The sequence below is a fragment of the Daphnia pulicaria genome, chromosome 2, assembly GCF_021234035.1.
Source record: "Daphnia pulicaria isolate SC F1-1A chromosome 2, SC_F0-13Bv2, whole genome shotgun sequence".
NCBI lineage: Eukaryota > Metazoa > Arthropoda > Branchiopoda > Diplostraca > Daphniidae > Daphnia > Daphnia pulicaria.
The window spans coordinates 11,948,195-11,965,769 of NC_060914.1; the positions used below are offsets into that span (position 1 = coordinate 11,948,195).

General features: G+C 39.1%; 2 protein-coding genes and 3 long non-coding RNA genes across 6 annotated transcripts; 2 read left to right on the forward strand and 3 right to left on the reverse strand.

Moving 5' to 3' along the window:
* Positions 1 to 51: 51 nt before the first annotated feature.
* LOC124326822 lies at positions 52 to 791 on the reverse strand. The gene is made up of 3 exons (XR_006915870.1): positions 758 to 791; positions 327 to 601; positions 52 to 157 (listed from the first exon to the last, which is right to left on the reverse strand). It is a non-coding gene; the product is annotated as an uncharacterized LOC124326822 (long non-coding RNA).
* Positions 792 to 3,271: 2,480 nt separating this feature from the next.
* Positions 3,272 to 6,490, forward strand: LOC124326842. 2 transcript variants are annotated; one of them, XR_006915890.1, is made up of 3 exons: positions 3,272 to 3,408; positions 3,877 to 4,057; positions 6,337 to 6,490. It is a non-coding gene; the product is annotated as an uncharacterized LOC124326842 (long non-coding RNA). The 2 variants fall into 2 exon arrangements; XR_006915891.1 differs by lacking the exon at positions 6,337 to 6,490 and adding an exon at positions 4,312 to 4,356.
* LOC124326398 lies at positions 4,374 to 5,451 on the reverse strand. The gene is made up of 3 exons (XM_046785186.1): positions 5,303 to 5,451; positions 4,931 to 5,243; positions 4,374 to 4,855 (listed from the first exon to the last, which is right to left on the reverse strand). The coding sequence occupies exons 1-3, from the start codon at positions 5,417 to 5,419 to the stop codon at positions 4,374 to 4,376; spliced, it is 912 nt and encodes a 303-aa protein (XP_046641142.1). The 5' UTR covers positions 5,420 to 5,451.
* Positions 6,491 to 6,990: 500 nt separating the features above from the next.
* Positions 6,991 to 8,288, reverse strand: LOC124326394. Its single transcript, XM_046785184.1, has 4 exons — positions 8,131 to 8,288; positions 7,986 to 8,057; positions 7,648 to 7,924; positions 6,991 to 7,582 (listed from the first exon to the last, which is right to left on the reverse strand). Exons 1-4 carry the CDS (start codon positions 8,248 to 8,250, stop codon positions 7,140 to 7,142), a joined length of 912 nt encoding a protein of 303 aa, XP_046641140.1. The 5' UTR covers positions 8,251 to 8,288; the 3' UTR covers positions 6,991 to 7,139.
* Positions 8,289 to 16,148: 7,860 nt separating this feature from the next.
* LOC124326864 lies at positions 16,149 to 17,242 on the forward strand. The gene is made up of 3 exons (XR_006915912.1): positions 16,149 to 16,279; positions 16,350 to 16,445; positions 17,090 to 17,242. It is a non-coding gene; the product is annotated as an uncharacterized LOC124326864 (long non-coding RNA).
* Positions 17,243 to 17,575: the final 333 nt, after the last annotated feature.

Below are 17,575 nucleotides of genomic sequence, written 5' to 3' on the forward strand. Positions count from 1 at the left end.
AAGTCCACCTCTGTTTTGTCGGCCTTTAAGGCCACCTCTGTTTTGTCGGCCTTTAAGTCCACCTCTGTTTTGTCGGCCTTTAAGTCCACCGCGGTTTTGTCGGCCTTTTCGGCCAATGCAGTTTTGTCGGCCCTATCGTCTAAAGCTGTTTGCATCGCTGTTAAAATTAATTAAATTAATAAATTTTCATTTGTGTCTGTAAAAGTCGATAGAAAGTTAGAAACATTTGTATTCTATTAAATGTTAACGATTAGGATTATTATTTTTTTATTATTTAATAATATTTTAGTGTGACGGGTTTGCTAAAATTAATCTTAAAATCTTACCTTTCAGTTGCCTTGCTAAACTAGCAGTCGTTGCTTCAAGTTGTTTTATTTTGAAAAAAAATGACACCCTGATAGATAAGTTTCCTATTGCTCGGATTATTTTTGAATTCACCAGTTTCGCCAGACTGAGCTTCCGTTTCATCATTAACTTGTTTAATGGGTTGATTGGTAAACGTTGAAGTGTGGGGAATGTAATAGGCGTGATAAGGGTCAAAGTTATTGAAGGGTATTTGGCCATAAACAACAAAGAGCCAAACCGAAAAAACAGCAATCAACTATAAATATGTATCAATTGACAAACAAAAAAGAAAAGAAGAACAACAATCATCTTTATTGTCAAATCATGGTTAAATCATAAACGAAGGTAGGCAGAATTAAATTCATTTGTTAAGTTCAATCTTTTCTTAATAGTATGTGTAATGAAATCTTACCGGTATTTTTGTCATCGTTTGCTAAATATGAAATTTGCAAAAACTACTAGCGAGGAGAGGCTCTACCTTTATATACCCTCCGCTATTGGGCGTGTCTTACGTTCTCGTCCATTTCCCGTTTGTAAAACAGGTTTCCCGTTGCTGACCGTTCTGTTTTAACCTGCTACCCCTGAAGTAGAAAATTGTTATTGCCTCTGGATATGTAGGATATTTAACATACCTTGCTCCCCTTGATTTTGGTTCTAATAAGAGCTGGTTATAATATGATATGCCCGCAGAAAGTTCAAGTCCGGTCTCTTTTTTCTGTTGTTTGGAACTTCTTTTGGCGGATGAAATTAATTAAATTAAAAAGTCATGATGTGTCGTGCATCTAAATTCGCTTAGTGAGTTGAATTCTATTTGTTTTTATTGCAGATGCGAGAAATCAAATTTATTCGAGAGAATCGAATGAAATTGAATGCCTATAAATATTGCAGGGTCGCCTTTAATTGAATTAGAAATTAGAGAGAATTGCTTTTCTTTCCTGGCTTCAAAACCATTTGAGGTGGAAACTATTCCTGATCAATCATGTTATTGCAATTGGTTTAATGTTGGATTTCGTCGTAAATGAACTTTTACCGAAATTTTTACGATATTAAATAGTATCGTTTCTCTGACCCAACGATTGCCAATTCATAAAGAATGCCTGATTTAAAAAAGCAACAACAACGAAATAGGTGTTCGACTCGGTGAAGAGTTGGATGACCATTTGACCGTAAAACATAATAAAAGGAAAAATAAGAAAACTTCTCCTTCGCTCGAAGGCTCGTAACAATGAATCTCTGTATGTGTAGCTCGTAACAATGAATCTCTGTATGTGTAGGATGATATATTGATTGGAATAGAAATACAGTAGTCGTACAGGATCTGCTGTTCGAAGGTCAGTGTCTAGACACAAACTATGATAACGCATTCTAAATATTCAGGATATCGACTTTTGCTAGTCAATTTTCTTCTACTTTATTTATTTTTTTTTTCTCGATTTTTAGTTACCGGAAATTCTTTTCACGCCATTTAACCGATCCCCGAATTCCTCTTTGTATGGGCCTCGGCCTCTATAGTTTTAACGCGACACCTTTGACACCTTTGGACATCAACTTTTATTGTTGTGCGCCTCTTAAATTGCCTTTGCAATCTTTCTCTTGTGTGCTGGTCGAAACTTCGGCGCAGACAAACTTCGTCGGATTTGGTCTGCACAAGGTCACTTTACGATTTTAAATGACCAGAAACGTGAAGTGACTGCGGGGAAAAATCCCGCCCCTGATGAAACATGACCCCCCAGGCACAGCGAATTACTGCGAAAGTGAAGAGAGTCGACGTGTAGGCCTGGACGAAGATGAAAGCGGCCAGACACAAAACGCCAGCGACCAGTCGATAAGGTAATCGTTTCGATTTACAAGATTCACCTATAATTAATAATGGAAAAGTTGTGACTTATTAATGGTGTGCGTCGTACATCAGCTAACCAATTATGCCATTTTATTTCCTTATATTTGTTATAACCTTGCGACAGCAAATTGCCGTAAACGTAGAGATATTCTTTTCCGGTTTCTCCTTTGGTGATTATTTTTTCAGCCGGTGGATTTTCGTTTGAACTAAATGTAGTTTCGAATGCGGAATGGTATTCCAGGTAGCGCTGGATGACATTCAAAACTGTGATGACGCAAACGATCGATACTCCTAGTCCCAGCGAGACCTGTCGATCGAATAATCGATGCTTTTGAATGCGAAAAATGTTAAGAAGTAATTGAAATGTTCAAATCGGCCACTGGAAAGGTTTGACGACGGCGTTGATGTTGGCCGTTTCATCAGGGACGGGAATGAGGAAAGCGAAAAAGTCGTAAGCCCATGGCAATGTGAGATCAACGATCTTGCTGGTCTGCAGTGTGGGCACAGTATCGTGGACCAGCAAATCGCATTGCTGTGGAAGATCAGATCATTTTTAATTTGATATCAGTAGGAAACGGAACGAACTCAACTTAATCCAACAAATAGCTGAAAAGTCCGCGTTCTTTTTCCGTTGCTTCCTGTCTGTTTCCTGTCACACGAACCATTTCGTAGCTGGAGGTGAAATGAAATTAGGTATACGTGGTAGTTAATGCGTTAGTAGCCAGGCGATTGGATTTGGTTTTGTTTAGTTACGTGAAATTTAAACGGGCCGTCAGGTAGTCGAGGAGTACCCCACCTTTGAGCGGTCCCAGTCAATCCTTTGGGGTTCCCACTCAAATGTGTCTGCAATCGATTGTTTCATGTCAAGTTGATTGATCTTAATTGCAATGATTTAACTTTGAATTTATGTTTATTACCCAGATGACGCGGAGGTGTTGGCCGCTGAGCAGATTGGACGACTGGACGTCTCGATGAGATTCAGCTAATAAAAAGCTAAAAAGCTATCTTTTTTACCGCTAGGTGACTCGATCATCAGCAAGAAAATCGTCTGCTGCCAGATACCGATTTTAATCATTTTATTTCTTTGTCATCGGTCATCGCCTGATTGGTTGGAAAGTGGAAACTGAAGTCGTGATTTCCCGCGTTCTTGGAAAGGTTGGAACGAAAATATTTTACCAACTTAGTTGATGGGTATTCATCATACGTTTTCTAATTGATAAATGGTAAAACTCGATTAAAACTTGTGTGTTGCATGAGAGTAGAATGTTGCAATAGTATTCCATTCCTGATTGAGTAACTTAGAACTAAGAAGGGTAACTTTTCATAATGATTCAAGTTGAATCTTGTGTGACATAAGATTTATTCTGTATCTCAAACAAGTACTTTATTCTTCAATCCATTTTACGAACTGGATACATTTGTGTATCATTGAAATTTACTTGATTGGATATTCATTGTCACCCTTCCCACGATATTATAGGTACTAGTTGATCCAGTAGAAAACTGTATGCTACTGAGTACTACTGTATGCACCCCTAAAAGTTTGTGTTGTATAAAGTTGCTTGTGTTTCTTACCCTTAAGCTTTCTGAACTCTGTAGATTCTCCTGTTCAGCTGGGTGTTTTTTTTTTAAGCATTAAGTCCCAAGTTTCTTAAGATTCACTCTACTTATAATTATCCCATTTTCTTTAGGTTTTTGACTGACTGGAGCTGAATGCCTGATTGAACGATAAATAAATGGAGACTCCTTGTATTTCTGAAATGCTATCTTCAATGTGTCCTGTACATTTATGTGAGTGTGAATTTATTCACGAGGACCTTTTTCTCTTCTTAGGTTGCAACTTAAACTGATAAGAAATAACTTCATTTCAAGGTGAGGCCACTTTGATTCTTAACTTTGTTGTAATCGTTGTTGGTTAAGAATTTAGTCCAGCTTAAGTTATTTATAATTCTTTTCGCTTTTATTGACCAATTTTCCTAGTTAAAAGAAGCATTATTTCAGCAACAGTCAAATTACAAAATTGATAAGAAATAATGCTTGAAATAATCCAAGCTTTGCATTTGGCCTAATTTAAATGTAATCAATATTTATTTGCTTTAATATTTAATATTTGCTACTTTTATCAGGTAATGCTGTATTTTTTTTATTTGCTGCAGTTGCCTGTGTATTCGTCTGCACTCGCATGAGGCTACACCGAGTTTTCGAAATCTTGTTGTAGAAGCCAACCGGTGAAGTGATTGTGGTGCTGGAAATTGTCAAATACGTAAGAGTCTGTCGATTTGTACTTGATGGCCAGCCACACTTGATCTCCCGACTTGAGATTGAGAGTCGATTCCATATCGTACGTTTCGAATTGTCCCATGTTACCGACTACGTCAGCCAGAGCCAAACCGATTTCGTTGCCGTTCGAATGCAAGGCTAGACCGATCTCTCGTCTTGTTGTAGCGGTATCATCGGTAAAGGAGACCATTCCGGATACAGCGAAGAAGTAAGTCCCTGTGACGGGTGCCGTGAAGATGCCAGTGTCTATATTCATGGCGTTTCCGACGTTGTTCATAACGCGTTCGAATGGGATCGGAGTGTTTGTGAGGTTGAAATGGCTGCCCTTTTGAACGTAGAAGTAGACTGGCACCGATTTTACATCGGTATAGCCAATCCATTTCTGTAGTCCTACCAAATTGGAATAGTAATTGTTAGTTAGAATCGTGTCAGTAGGAGACTAATTTACAGAAATTTTGGGTTTACCTGGATCTTCAATTGCTTTGGAGAAATCGCAATAGACTGTTTCGACCATGTTGACACCCATGACGGAATAGAGACCGCTCCAGATGTGCCCATTCATCCTTAGGTCGACGCACGAAGATGGCATTCCGTTGATTAACTTTGATTGAATTTCATTCACGCTTTTCGGGATGAAGGGCGTTGGGTTCTGCAGAGTGGTGACCATCGATTCTTGCCGATGAAGTTTGGCTTCCAGTCCAGTAATTTGTGCCTTTAGTTCAGACACTTCCGCTTGCAGTCTCGTTTGTTTTTCCTCCATTTCTCCTTTGAATCGCGTCTGCAAGAATAATGTAGTGGTTAGAATTAATTATTGGAATCATTTGATGGATTTCTTACAAACGTGTCGGTTAGCTGTTGCAGTTTCTCCTCCAAATCGATGGCAGCGGCGGTCGAACATGTCGACCAAGCCAACAACAAAACAGCGACTTGAAATATTATTAAACGACGAACCATTTTCTTTGCGTTGTTAACAGGAGTATCGATTGTTCTTCTGTGTGTCCAAAGAGGCGATGCTTCCCCATTTTATATGAAATTGAAGGGTCTCTACATGCTCTATTATTTCTTGCTATCGGTCTAGTTTTTTTTAAATCCTTTTAACCTTTCCTTGTTGGATCTTGACAAACATGACGGGGGATTTATGAAGGGAGATAAAAACGTACTTTGTTTGACAAGATTGGGTCTTATTTGTTTACCGCAAAGAGATCAACTTTGTAATAAAGGTCGAACGCGTATTAAGTAAGGGCGATAACATTCTGTAAACGATAACATATGGAAATTTTTTTTTTTTGGGCTATTCTCGTATCGCCAGTTCGCCACGTCTTCGCTTTTTTTTTTAAATATTGTCACGATCGTTCCAGCCCTCTATTGATCGTTGGGTTAATGGTGTAATTGCTTAACCCTAGGTGGCCTAATGTAGTTAGTCACCTTGTTTAACCTTGTTTCTTGGCCTTCTTCCTTTTTAACCTTGCTAGCTTGCTCCCCCTCTTGGTGACGGTCAGTTGCGTCCGTAGTGTGAACCTAGCATCTTGTTTTACTTCTCAGTTGTGCTGTACTCTTTTCTGGTGTAGTTAGTGGACGCTGTTGGTGTAATAAAGTTACGTAGGCACCAACAGTGACAGTTTATCATTCTGTACCGGCTCTTGTGTAAAAGGGAGCCGGCAGAGTGATTGATTTCGCTTATAGTGACCTCACTTCAAGTGTTAATTGGGCCATATGCTGATTTGAGCGTAACAATATAATACATAATAAGTGATTGTAACTTAATATACCTAACCGTTTACTTCTCGCAGTTATATTCAAGAGAGATCTTGACTTTTTGTACATTTATTTCCTGTGAAGTTTATTTGAATTAATTTTTGTTTTTGTTTTAGAATTTCCCATCATTTCCTGTAAGGATGGATCAGCCAGGAGTTCTGTGACACGGCAATGGGACACCACAGGACATCATGGCCCTCGAATGGAATCCAATTCATCAGCTAATGGAGTTGATTAAAGGTAAGGATCTTGGTTTTCCGCATTAGCTTTAGCTGTTTCTTCTCGTCCTTGACGTTGTTTCTCCTTGCGATATTTCGTAATCTGGTATTACACTTAAAATGTGACGGAAATCAAGATTTGTTGGGAAATAGCGAAAGGGAGAAAAGCGATTGAGAACAAGTGCTGCTTCGTTTTCGGTAGTTTTGCAAAATCGATAGATGGAGCTTAAATCAAATGTGAGATCAGTCAATTCGATCAGTGATTTTAGAAAACCAATAAGCTGTGCTTTTTTTATTGTTGTGCGCATTGAGAGTTTGAGACACCATTTTGTATTATCATATTGACGTATTTGCAGTCGTTTATTACTGATATGAGTCTATTTTGGTTTTTTAAGATAAGAAACACACTTGAATTTTGAATTTAGTCTGTACTCATTTCAATCTTTTAAGTCAAGTTACGTGAGAGCTAAGGAGTCATGTGCAAATTCGGTTAAATTCGAATTACTTTCCGCTTTTCAGTTTTGAAAGTGTTATCAACAAATGCTAATAAAATTTGTGTTTTCCCATCTTTTATATTTAATAATAGGACCAGTGACACCACACCAATTCAGTTGTAATTTAACATGCTTAATTATAGCAAGGAATTGCTTTATCAATGCAGATTTAATTAAAAATTCAGTCTTGAATTATTGGGTGAAGTATTAACTACCAAAAACATCTTCTTCGAGCAGGTGGCCAACAAAGTCGCTGAAATGATGGCCGTCGGCGTCGTGAATGACTCCCTGAAGGTGTACCAAACGAATTTGATCGCCTTTGGCGAGTTGCAGAGTCGACTGGAGTGCCATAGTGTTCCAAGCTGTGCCGTGGGCTTCTCCGATTTTGATCCAATCGGCCGATCCCACCTTCACCTGCAGCTGAACTTTGACGTAAGTGGCCCAACTCAAACCCGTGAAAGCGAAATAATATCTGCCCGCTTTCGGAGCGACAAACACTCCGGTCGATGGGTTCAAGGCATTGCCAATATTCAGCCTTGTTAAATTGTAGGGAACCACAGTGTTGACTGCGTCGTAGAGTCCAACTCTCTGCGCGTGGAAGGAAACGGGCGAAGACTTGATATCAGCGTAGCCAATCCACCTCTGAAAGTCTGGAGTGAATTAACTTGTTTTAACTAAAATTCATTTAAATAGAAGGTGCCGTATTGCAACTTACTCGGATCGGTTGCGGCGAGAGTAAAATCGCAGAAAACAGTTTCGACGGTTTTGACTCCCTTAATCAGAAACATTCCACTCAAAGTGTGGCCCATAATTTTAAGGTCCACGCAGGATTTGGGTAATTGAGTTGTCCCTTGCCTCAGACTAGTAGCGTTGATGTAATTTCGACTTTGCTGCTGGGCAGTTAACAGCCTCGGCTCTTGTGCCCGAATCGCTTGAGCTTTCATTTGAGTCACTTCAGTCTCAAGTCGAATCATTTGAGCTTCCAGTATTTCCTAATTGTTTTTGAATCATGTTTTAATCCAATAACTCTGTAAAACTGAAAATCAAGTTTACTTGATGTTGAACTTTAAGTTCTAGGGATTCCAAACGGCTGTCCTTGGCAGCTACAAGTTGCTCCATTTTCATCTTATCAGCGCACGTTGAAACAAATTAATGAAGTGTTATTATATTAAGTGTAATTCAAATCATTATCGCTTACATAGTTGATCCTAAGTTGTTCCAGTTGCTCGTCCACTGTTAGGCCAGCGATGACATGCGAATTCAACCAGGCTACAACCAGTAGACTTAATTGAATAGCTACAGGGAAGCGTCGAATCATTTTTGAATGCACCTTGTCTGGAATAAGCGAGTCTGCTTTTCTCTATTGGCATTAATAGCACATTTTATAGTGCTCGAGCTCAGGCATATCGCAATGCCCCCGTATGTTTTTCGCAGGTGGTTGTCACCTGAAGCAAACAGTGTTCTGTATTTGACTCAATAAAATAAAATACAAATAAAATACAAATACAGCTGTATTTTTATTTTAATACGTACACTAAAGTAAGTCGCAAATACAAATAAAAATACAGCTGTATTTGTATTTTATTTGTATTTTACTTGTATTTTATTTTATTGGTCAAATACAGAACACTGGAAGCAAATAAGAGAATTAATTCTACATGCTGTGCGTCCCCAGCGCCCAAGTACATATTGGAATGTTCATGCTTCATGCATATGCTCATGTTTTTGACCAGATGCTGAGTAAATAGTGTTGAAAAAGTCCAACTCAGAACTGCTGTGTCGAAACTTGCAAAGTCATTGAGTGTATTTGGAATATTGAGAAAATAATTAGATTATTAACTTTCTATTTAGTAAATTTGGATTGGACATTTTTATTCAAGATTTTTGGTCTTAAACGTCAACCAACAGATGGCAAAGCTGAACTTATTCTTTTTTTTTTTTTAGTTTATATCCTGTTGCCTTCGATATTCCGTTCTGTATTTAGTTTCGACTGTACATTAATTCTTAGTTAATTTCTCTTTGACATTTGGCATGGACAGCAGCATATAACGGCTGTTTGAACCGTTGGTGAAGACTAGCCAGGCTGTTGGCATGCCAGGACTGCTGTCGCAGACTATGCAAGGTAATGTTATTAAATAACACCTTGATGATGTGAATGCAAACCCATTTATTAAGAATTCGGTTTCAATTGACAATAAGCTTCAAATCAAATGTTAGTTTTCATCCCGGTTTATTTTTTGACGTTTAGAAACCACCTAGTGCCCACCGATCCAGATGAAGCTTGTGGATTTGTCTGTCCATAGTTGAGAAGGTCATCTCGTCCTGTCGGACGCATTCCGCTCCTGATCCCCGTCAACGGTGTTGGTCGCCGGCCAACGACATTATCGACTTTCCTGTCGAAAAATCAGGTACCTAGGAAATCGAATCAGTAGATGTTGAGTTCTTCAAAAAACAACTGGTGTGAGAGTTGCTCATTTTTGTGGGGACGATCTCATTGGGCCGAGTCACAAAAGTTCAGGGACATGTTACAAATAGGCTGACAGGCCACAACATTTTGGGGGGTTTTACTGTTTCAAAAGAGGCGTGGTTATGTGCTAGATCTTTGTTTTAAATAGTTGTTGGCCACTAATTGACCGATGCCCGTTTTATTTAATCAGTTCTTCTGAATTCTTTCGATTTAAGACATTTTCATTGTGCTGGACTCTTTTCCTTTTCGCGTTCCCGATACCCGCGTACCTTGGCATCAAAAATAGTGAAATGTGTGCAGGCTGAAGTCAAATGTGTCAAGTAATACGATACTGAATAGATAGGCCTACAGTAGTTGTGAGTAGAGTAATGTGTTAATAAAAGGGTGGTTCAGTTCAAGTTCAGTTCTTGCAAAATCTAAATTCAACTTATTTGAGGATGATAGTGGGTTCCTCTGCTTCTTCTGTCATTGTGGATGACACTTCAAGACAGTTATTTTGGTCTTGTTGCAATTGCAACTCGCTACCTTTGCTACTGCGATGTTGCTCGCGTAACGAAATAATTTTTTCGCCGAGAAAAGCCAAAAGAGAAAGGCTCAATCCAATCAATAAAACTAAAAATGCGCCAGTCAAATTTTTCAGGGTGAGGGGTGAAAGTTTCTTTGTTTTCTTTCCAGTTTGGGGTTTTCCGGTACATTGAGGAGGCATGGGTCGCAACAACCTGTCCCAGTAGTCGGTTAGCCCCCTTTCTTGCTGTTCCAAAACGCTGAATGAAACCACAATTCCAAAAATTAAGAAAAATTTATCCCTTCTATTAAGTAGTTAATTGTACTGTCTTATACCCTTGCTGCATGCTTTGCGTGTAGGGACTGTTTTTCGGTAAAACAAGCGTCGGCGGGCCGGTGATGAATGCTTCCTTTGCGAATTGTAAGTTGCACTTTCCAGTCTTTTTAAAATCATTACTGATTGCATCTTCGAGGTAACCATTGGCCTAGTTTAATTAATCAATTTAAAAAGATTAAAAATTCTTCAAATCTTGTAAAGAAAGAGAAGAGCAAACTAACTATATTTTACCTCGAGGAATACGTTTTTAGATTCTGGTTTGATCGGTCCAATGCAATCAGACATAGATCCGCATCGAGATTTCGGGAAAGAGTCTATCTTTGTCCTTAATTTCCCGAATAATCCCGTAAAATTGTTTGTCTGTCGCAAGTTAAAATCTAGTTAGTTTGATGTTGTTAAAGTACATTGACATCTTTTTTTCCTTGCCGATAGTGCAATATTTAAAAATCCGGATTCCCTGACCAGTAAATTGATATCGTCATTGTTAATAACGTCGTAGACAGAATCGATTAGCGGGCGATTGTTCGGCGTCACGACGTATGTGAAGAGAGTGGACGTGTAGGCCTGGACAAAGATGAAAGCGGCCAGGGCCCACATGCCAGCGACTAGTCGGTAAGGTAATCGTTTCGATGGACAAGCGCCACCTAATTGATAATGAAGCAGTTGTGACTTATTGTTGCTATGAATATTCGTACAGCTGTCAAAATAAACGAATCATTTGATTCGTTGGGTATAGTTAAACCTTGTGACAGCAAATTGCCAAAGACGTAGAGGTACTGTTTTCCGGTTTCTCCTTTGGTGATTACTTTTTCAGTCGGTGCTTGATGGTTGTTTGGTGTCAATGTCGTTTCAATCACCGATCGATATTGCAAGTAGCGCTGGATTAAATTCAAAACTGCAATGATGCAAACGATCGATATCCCCAGTCCTAACCAAACCTGGTGATCCAATAGAAGTAGATCCTGTTGAATCATAAATATTATTGGAAGTTCTTTAAATATTCAAACCGGCCATTGAAATGGTTTGACGACGGCATCGATGTTTGCCGATTCATCAGGAACGGGAATGAGAAAAGCGTAATGATAATAACCCCATGGCAATGTAAAATCAACCACTTTATTTCGCTGGAAGTTCGCGAGCGTATCGTGGACCAGCAAATCGGATTCCTGTGAATTAACGAAATGAATGATGTGAATGAAGTCAGATAATTCTTAGATGCATGTCAGAGTTTATTTTCAAGTAACCCATTAGAATGTGTTTCAATTAATATTTCTTTTATCAATAGAAAATGGAACGAACTCAACTTGATTCCACAAATAGCTAAAAAGTCCTCGTCCTGTTGCGGATGGCTCAACTTTGCTCTCCGTAACTCGAACCATTTCGTACCTGATGGCCATGGAATCGAGAATGAAACAAGGTAATACGCAGTGTAGGCAATGTGTTAGGCAATTTCTATTTGTCGGTTACGTGAAATTTAAACGTAGCGATAAGAATTCGAGGAGTACTCCTCCTGGGATCGGCCCGACTATTCCTTTGGGGTTTCCACTCCAAAGTGTCTGTACCACATCATCAAATAATGTCAGGTTGATAGAATTTTATTTTCAACATAAAATCGTGCTAAATCGTTGCGGTTTTTTCTTACCCAGATGACGCGGAGGTGTTGGCCGTTGAGCGTGTTTTTCATTGATGAGGAACCGGGAATGGAAATGAAGAACCAAAGGGGAAATAATAATAAAGGCCAGAGTGATATTGCGATTCAGTTGAATGGACCAGCTGCCAGATTGGGATCTGGTGTTTTTGTTGCCAACAACGGTCCCTTAAATATATCAACGATAATCTTTAACGTGCGCAGCACTGACTTGAAACAAAATTTCTGTTTTGAAGACTACGAAGTCTATGTTTAGACGGCTATTGTTAATAATTTTAGAATTCATAGGTTTTCTTATGTTATGGCAACAGTTGGCCTTGTATTCATCCGGTACGTGGTATCCAAGCGTGGAATATGGAGTTTTAGGTAAAGTTTTTGAAATTTCTTTTCGGTCGGTCCTTTACGTTGCATGTAAATCCAAGTTTAATAAAGCGTGTGCATTATTCGTATTCGATGGAGTTGTTCGATCCTCTGCGGCATGTGAGATTAATGCGGACGCCTTAGAAACTTCGGATTCAATCCACCACAGGAATCATTAAATTTTTTCCCCCCTGATTCAATCAAAATGGATTCAGCATTTCCCTTCTCACGAATGTCTGCTGTAATATTTAAACTCGATCCTTTAAGTCAATATCAGGCGAGTCAATATTTTACTCAAAATTGATTTGATCAGACTTCAAGTAATGTCGTGTATTCTTTTTTCCAGCTGGATGCAGTCCAGTTGCCTGTTTCGGCTGTCGCGATGCTGGATGTCAACTGAAAAGATTGCAATAACCCGGAAAAAATTCGATGCTGCACCAGGGTAATCTGCATTTATTTAACATCTCTCTCTCCTCGCGTGCGTTTTATTCATAAACTCGCTTTCAGCGCTCTGACTTCAGATTTGATTTATGCATTTCCATTTGTAAGTTGAAATGTTTTTGATTTCCTATCATGTCGGATGGAGGTAGAACGGATAGCACAGGATTTTTCTTTATCACACATCTGTGAAGCTGATATTGTCTTTCGTTCTTTCCTCTTTGAACCACGGCCGATTAGATTGGAATTCATTTGATATCCCTTCGTGTGCGATTAAATTAAATTAATCAAACCGTTTTACAGTGACGGTTACCTTTCGAAATGTTTCTGACTTTCTGAAGGTGATGAAATTTTGACTGAATTCTGAAGAGAAAATTTGCTTGTCATAATTATTTCTGATTCTCTTAGTCTACACTTCAATTCCTGCGACCCATCTCAAGTCCGGTTGGAATACCTCTGGATCCTGTAGGTTTGTCAGTCGATAGTCGAGAAGGTCAACTTGTCCCGACAGTTCGTCCAGCCGCCAACAACGGTTGTTTCTTCATTTGCCGACAACGGTATTTTGATAACCAGCCAACGACATGATCGACTTGCCTGTCAACAAATCAGGTAGGAATCTTTTTCTCCGTGTTACTAAGTGTCGAACCATTATTTTGAATCACAATTCAACGCTTCCAAATATTTGCTGTGCCCAAGTTAAACTGAGACTCGATCGATTACTCGATTGTGAAGTGCCCGTGAATTGGTTTCAATCGATTTCATTAGCGATTGTTAGTGCTGGATGTGATGGATAGATTGTGCGTGTAGGCGTCGTGTATTTTAAATATTTGGTTAGTAGTGATTCATTTGGTGATGCAATTACTTCGCAAATCAATTTTTCATTTTCGCTGAAAGGTGTTCAGTATGACTGCTAAATAGAAAGAGGGTTATGATAGGTTTGGATGGAATAATATAGGGTGGTTCAGTTTAAGTTAAGTTATTGCCAAACCTAAATTTTACTTATTCGAAGATGATGGTGGGTTCTTCTGTCTTTTGAGATGACACCTCAATCAAGTTATTTGGGCATTGTTTCAACTTTCTTCTCGTGCGACTGCCATGTTGCTCACGGATAGAAATGATTTTCTCGCAAAGAAAAGCCAAAAGGGATAGACTCAGTCCAACAAGTAAAACGACAAATGCGCCAGTCAAATTTTTCAGGGACAGGGGCGAAAGTTTCTTTGTTTTGTTTCCAGTTTGGGGTTTTCCTGTACATTGAGGAGGCATTGGGCGGAACCACGTGTCCCAGAAGTTGACCAGGCCATTTTCTTGCAGATTCAATACTCTATTTCATTGTGCACATGAACGAAACCAAAATTCCAGCAATTATTGAAAAGCAATTCTATCTTTCTGCTCTATCAATCAGCTTACCCTTGCTGGATGCTGTGCGTGTAGGGACTGTTTTTCTGTAGAGCAAGCGAAGGCTTGATGGAAATGAATTCTTCTTTTGTGAGTTGATAGTTACACTTGCCAGTCTTTTTATAATCAATTCTGATTACATCCTTTAGGTATACGTTTGCCTAGTTTAGTTGGTCAATTAAAAAGCTTTAAAATCACCAAAAATCTCTTCTTTATAATGGTTACGTCAAGGAAGACGTTTCTGTATTCTGATTTGACGGCTTCAGCGCAGGCAGACATAGATCCGCAATTAGAGTTCGGGAAGGCGTCCATTTTTATCCTTAATTTCCCGAATAGGCCTGTATGATTGTTGGTCTGTCGCCAGTTAAAATCTAGTAAGTCTGATATTTAAGTACATTAACATTTTTTTTTCTTGCCGATAGTAAAGTATTCATAAATCCCGTTTCCCGTACAAGTAAATTGACATTGCCATTGTCAATAACGTCGTAGACAGATTTGATTAGCGGTTCGCTGATTGGCGTCACGACGTAAGTGAAGAGAGTCGACGTGTAGGCCTGGACGAAGATGAAAGCGGCCAGGGTCCAAACGCCAGCGAACAGTCGATAAGGTAGTCGTTTCGATGGACAAGATCCACCTATTTATAAATGAAAGGAAGTTTTGACTTACCATTACTATGTGTTTTGTTATAGCTGGCGAAATGTGTCATTTGATTTCCTCCTGCAAACCTTGTGACAGCAAAGTGCCGAAGACGTAAACATAGTGTTTTCCGGTTTCTCCTCTGGTGATTATTTTTTCAGTCGTTGGATTGTCGATTGGTCTTGAAGGTGTTTCAATTAGCGATCGATATTCCAAGTAGCGCCGAATTAAATTTAAAACTGCGATGACGCAAACGATCGATATTCCTAGTCCCAACCAAACCTGGTGATCGAATAGAAGTAGATGCTGATGAATAAGAAATATCGTGGAAAGTTATTTCAATTTTCCAACCGGCCATTGAAATGGTTTGACGACGGCGTTGATGTTGGCCGTTTCATCAGGGACGGGAATGAGGAAAGCGAAATCATCGTAAATCCATGGCATTGTGAAATCGACGACTGTATTGTACTGGAAGGTCGCGATCGTATCGTGGACTAGCAAATCGGATTTCTTAAAAATCAGATTAGTCGTGCATCAGAATTACTAATCAGCCCGTTAATTTGTTTCAATGATTTCTTTCGATTTAAAATGGGTCGAACTTAACTTGATTCCACAAATAGCTAAAAAGTCCTCGTCCTGTTGCGGATGGCTCAACTTTGCTTTCCGTAACTCGAACCATTTCGTACCTGGACGGAAGATGAAATATTTTAATGTTTCAAACGTTGGTTGAGTCAATTTCTTTTTGTCGCTTACGTGAAATTTAAACGTTGCGACAAGAATTCGAGGATCACTCCACCTTTGAGTGGTCCATCTAGCCCCTTAGGGTTTCCACTCCAAAGTGTCTGTACCGCAACCATTTAATGCCAGGTCAATTGAATTTTAATTTCTTCATTAAGTCATGCCAAATTGTTGATGTTTTCTTACCCAAATGACGCGTATGTGTTTGCCGTTAAGCGTGTTTGGCATTGATAAGGAACCGGGGATAGAAATGAAGAACCAAATGGGAAATATTAAGAATGGCAAGAGCGACATTGCGATTCAGTTGAATGGACCAGCTGCCAGATTAGTATCTAGTGTCTTTGTAGGCAGGAACGAACTTTTAAATATCCGACCATAATATTCAGCGTGCGCAGTAATGCACTGGCTTGAAACAAAATCTGTGTTGTGGAGTTGGTAGGACTATTGTAAATAATTTTAAAATTCATTTACTGTCTCATGTGATGGATGCCTTGGTGCTCGTATACATCCGACAAGGTATTGTTTTGTCCAAGAGTGGAATATGAAGTTGCAGGCAAATATTTTGAATTTTCTTTTCGGTCGGTCCTTGTACGTTGCATGTAAATCCAAGTTTAATGAAGCGTGTGCATTATTCGTATTCGATGGAGTTTTTCGATCCTCTGCGGCTTGTGAGATTAATGCGGACGCCTTAGAAACTTCGGATTCAATTCATCGCAAGAAACATCCATTTTTTTTTCTCCGATTCAATCAAAATGGATTCAACATTTCCCTTTTCACGAAAGTCTGCTGTGATATTCAAACTCGGTCCCTTTAGTCAATATCAGGTGAGTCAATATTTTACTCAAAATTGATTTGATCAGACTTCAAGTCGTGTAGGCCTATTCTTTTTTCCAGCTGCATGCAGTCTAGTTTCCTGTTTCGGCAGTCGAGCTGCTGGATGTCAACTAAAAAGATTGCAATGGCGTGGAATAAATACGATGCAGCACCAGGGTAATCTGCATTTATTTAACATCTCTTCTCTTCGCGTGCGTTTTATTCCTAAACTCGCTTCCAGCGCTCTGGCTTGATTTATGTATTTCCATTTGCAAGTTGAAATGTTTTTGATTTCCTATAAGTCGAGTGGAGATTGTTCGGATAGTAGGATTTTCTTTTATCACACATCTGTGAAGCTGATATTGTCTTTCGTTCTTTCCTCTTTGAACCACGGCCAATCCCTTGTTATATTTTCTGTTGATCGGGATTAGATTAGAATTTGACTTTAGTTTCTAATTGCCTCCTTCTGTGGTCCTTTGTCCCTCCGCCCGTTTCGTAAATTCGATGTTTCACCTTTGGTTAGGTCGTGTAGAGGAGAACCCTGCTTTTATAAGTATAGCCTTAGGAGTTGTCAAGTGAGATGGCACTATTAGGATTAATTAATGAGGATGGGAGGATCTGAATTCATGACAAATTTCAGTATTTTTCCAAATTTCTAATCGGCCGAAATGAGTTTATTATCGATATGATAGAGGATTGAAATGAATGTTTACTGCGGCAAAATTTTCTGTGACTTTGATTTTTCTGTCAATGGTTTTTATCTGCGTTTATTATCTTTCACATTGTAGAAACTAATAATCCTCTTTATTTTTTCTAAATAGCCGATCCAAAGCTGGTGACAGGTTAGTCTAAAGAGCCATTTCGTTTCCTGTGTTAACAAGCGACGTTTTCTGCTCCATGTGTAATATTTATTGATGAAATTTACGGTTCAACGAGAGATGAAACGAAGGATTGTTGCCCAGGGAGCGGACATGCATGCATATACGTCCGAGGATGGCGTCATAGCTGTGAATAGGTAAAATAAAGATTTGGCATTTTTTCACTTCTCACCATAAGTTGACTATATCTTTATTTTAGAGCTTTTTGTACGGATAATTAATTTTGGTAACTTGGTTATTTAAGAAAATTGAGCAGGATTTTTTGAAATTCTTTTGCCCTGTAAAGAAAACAAAAAATTCGCGGGTTTTATAGCAACGGTGCTCTTATTTTACATTGCAGAATTGACAACACCTTGATGACCAGCTGTGACATCTTTGAGCCAGACAGCCAGAGGCCTAGACGCCTAGCCAAGCGCCTAGCCCAGTTGA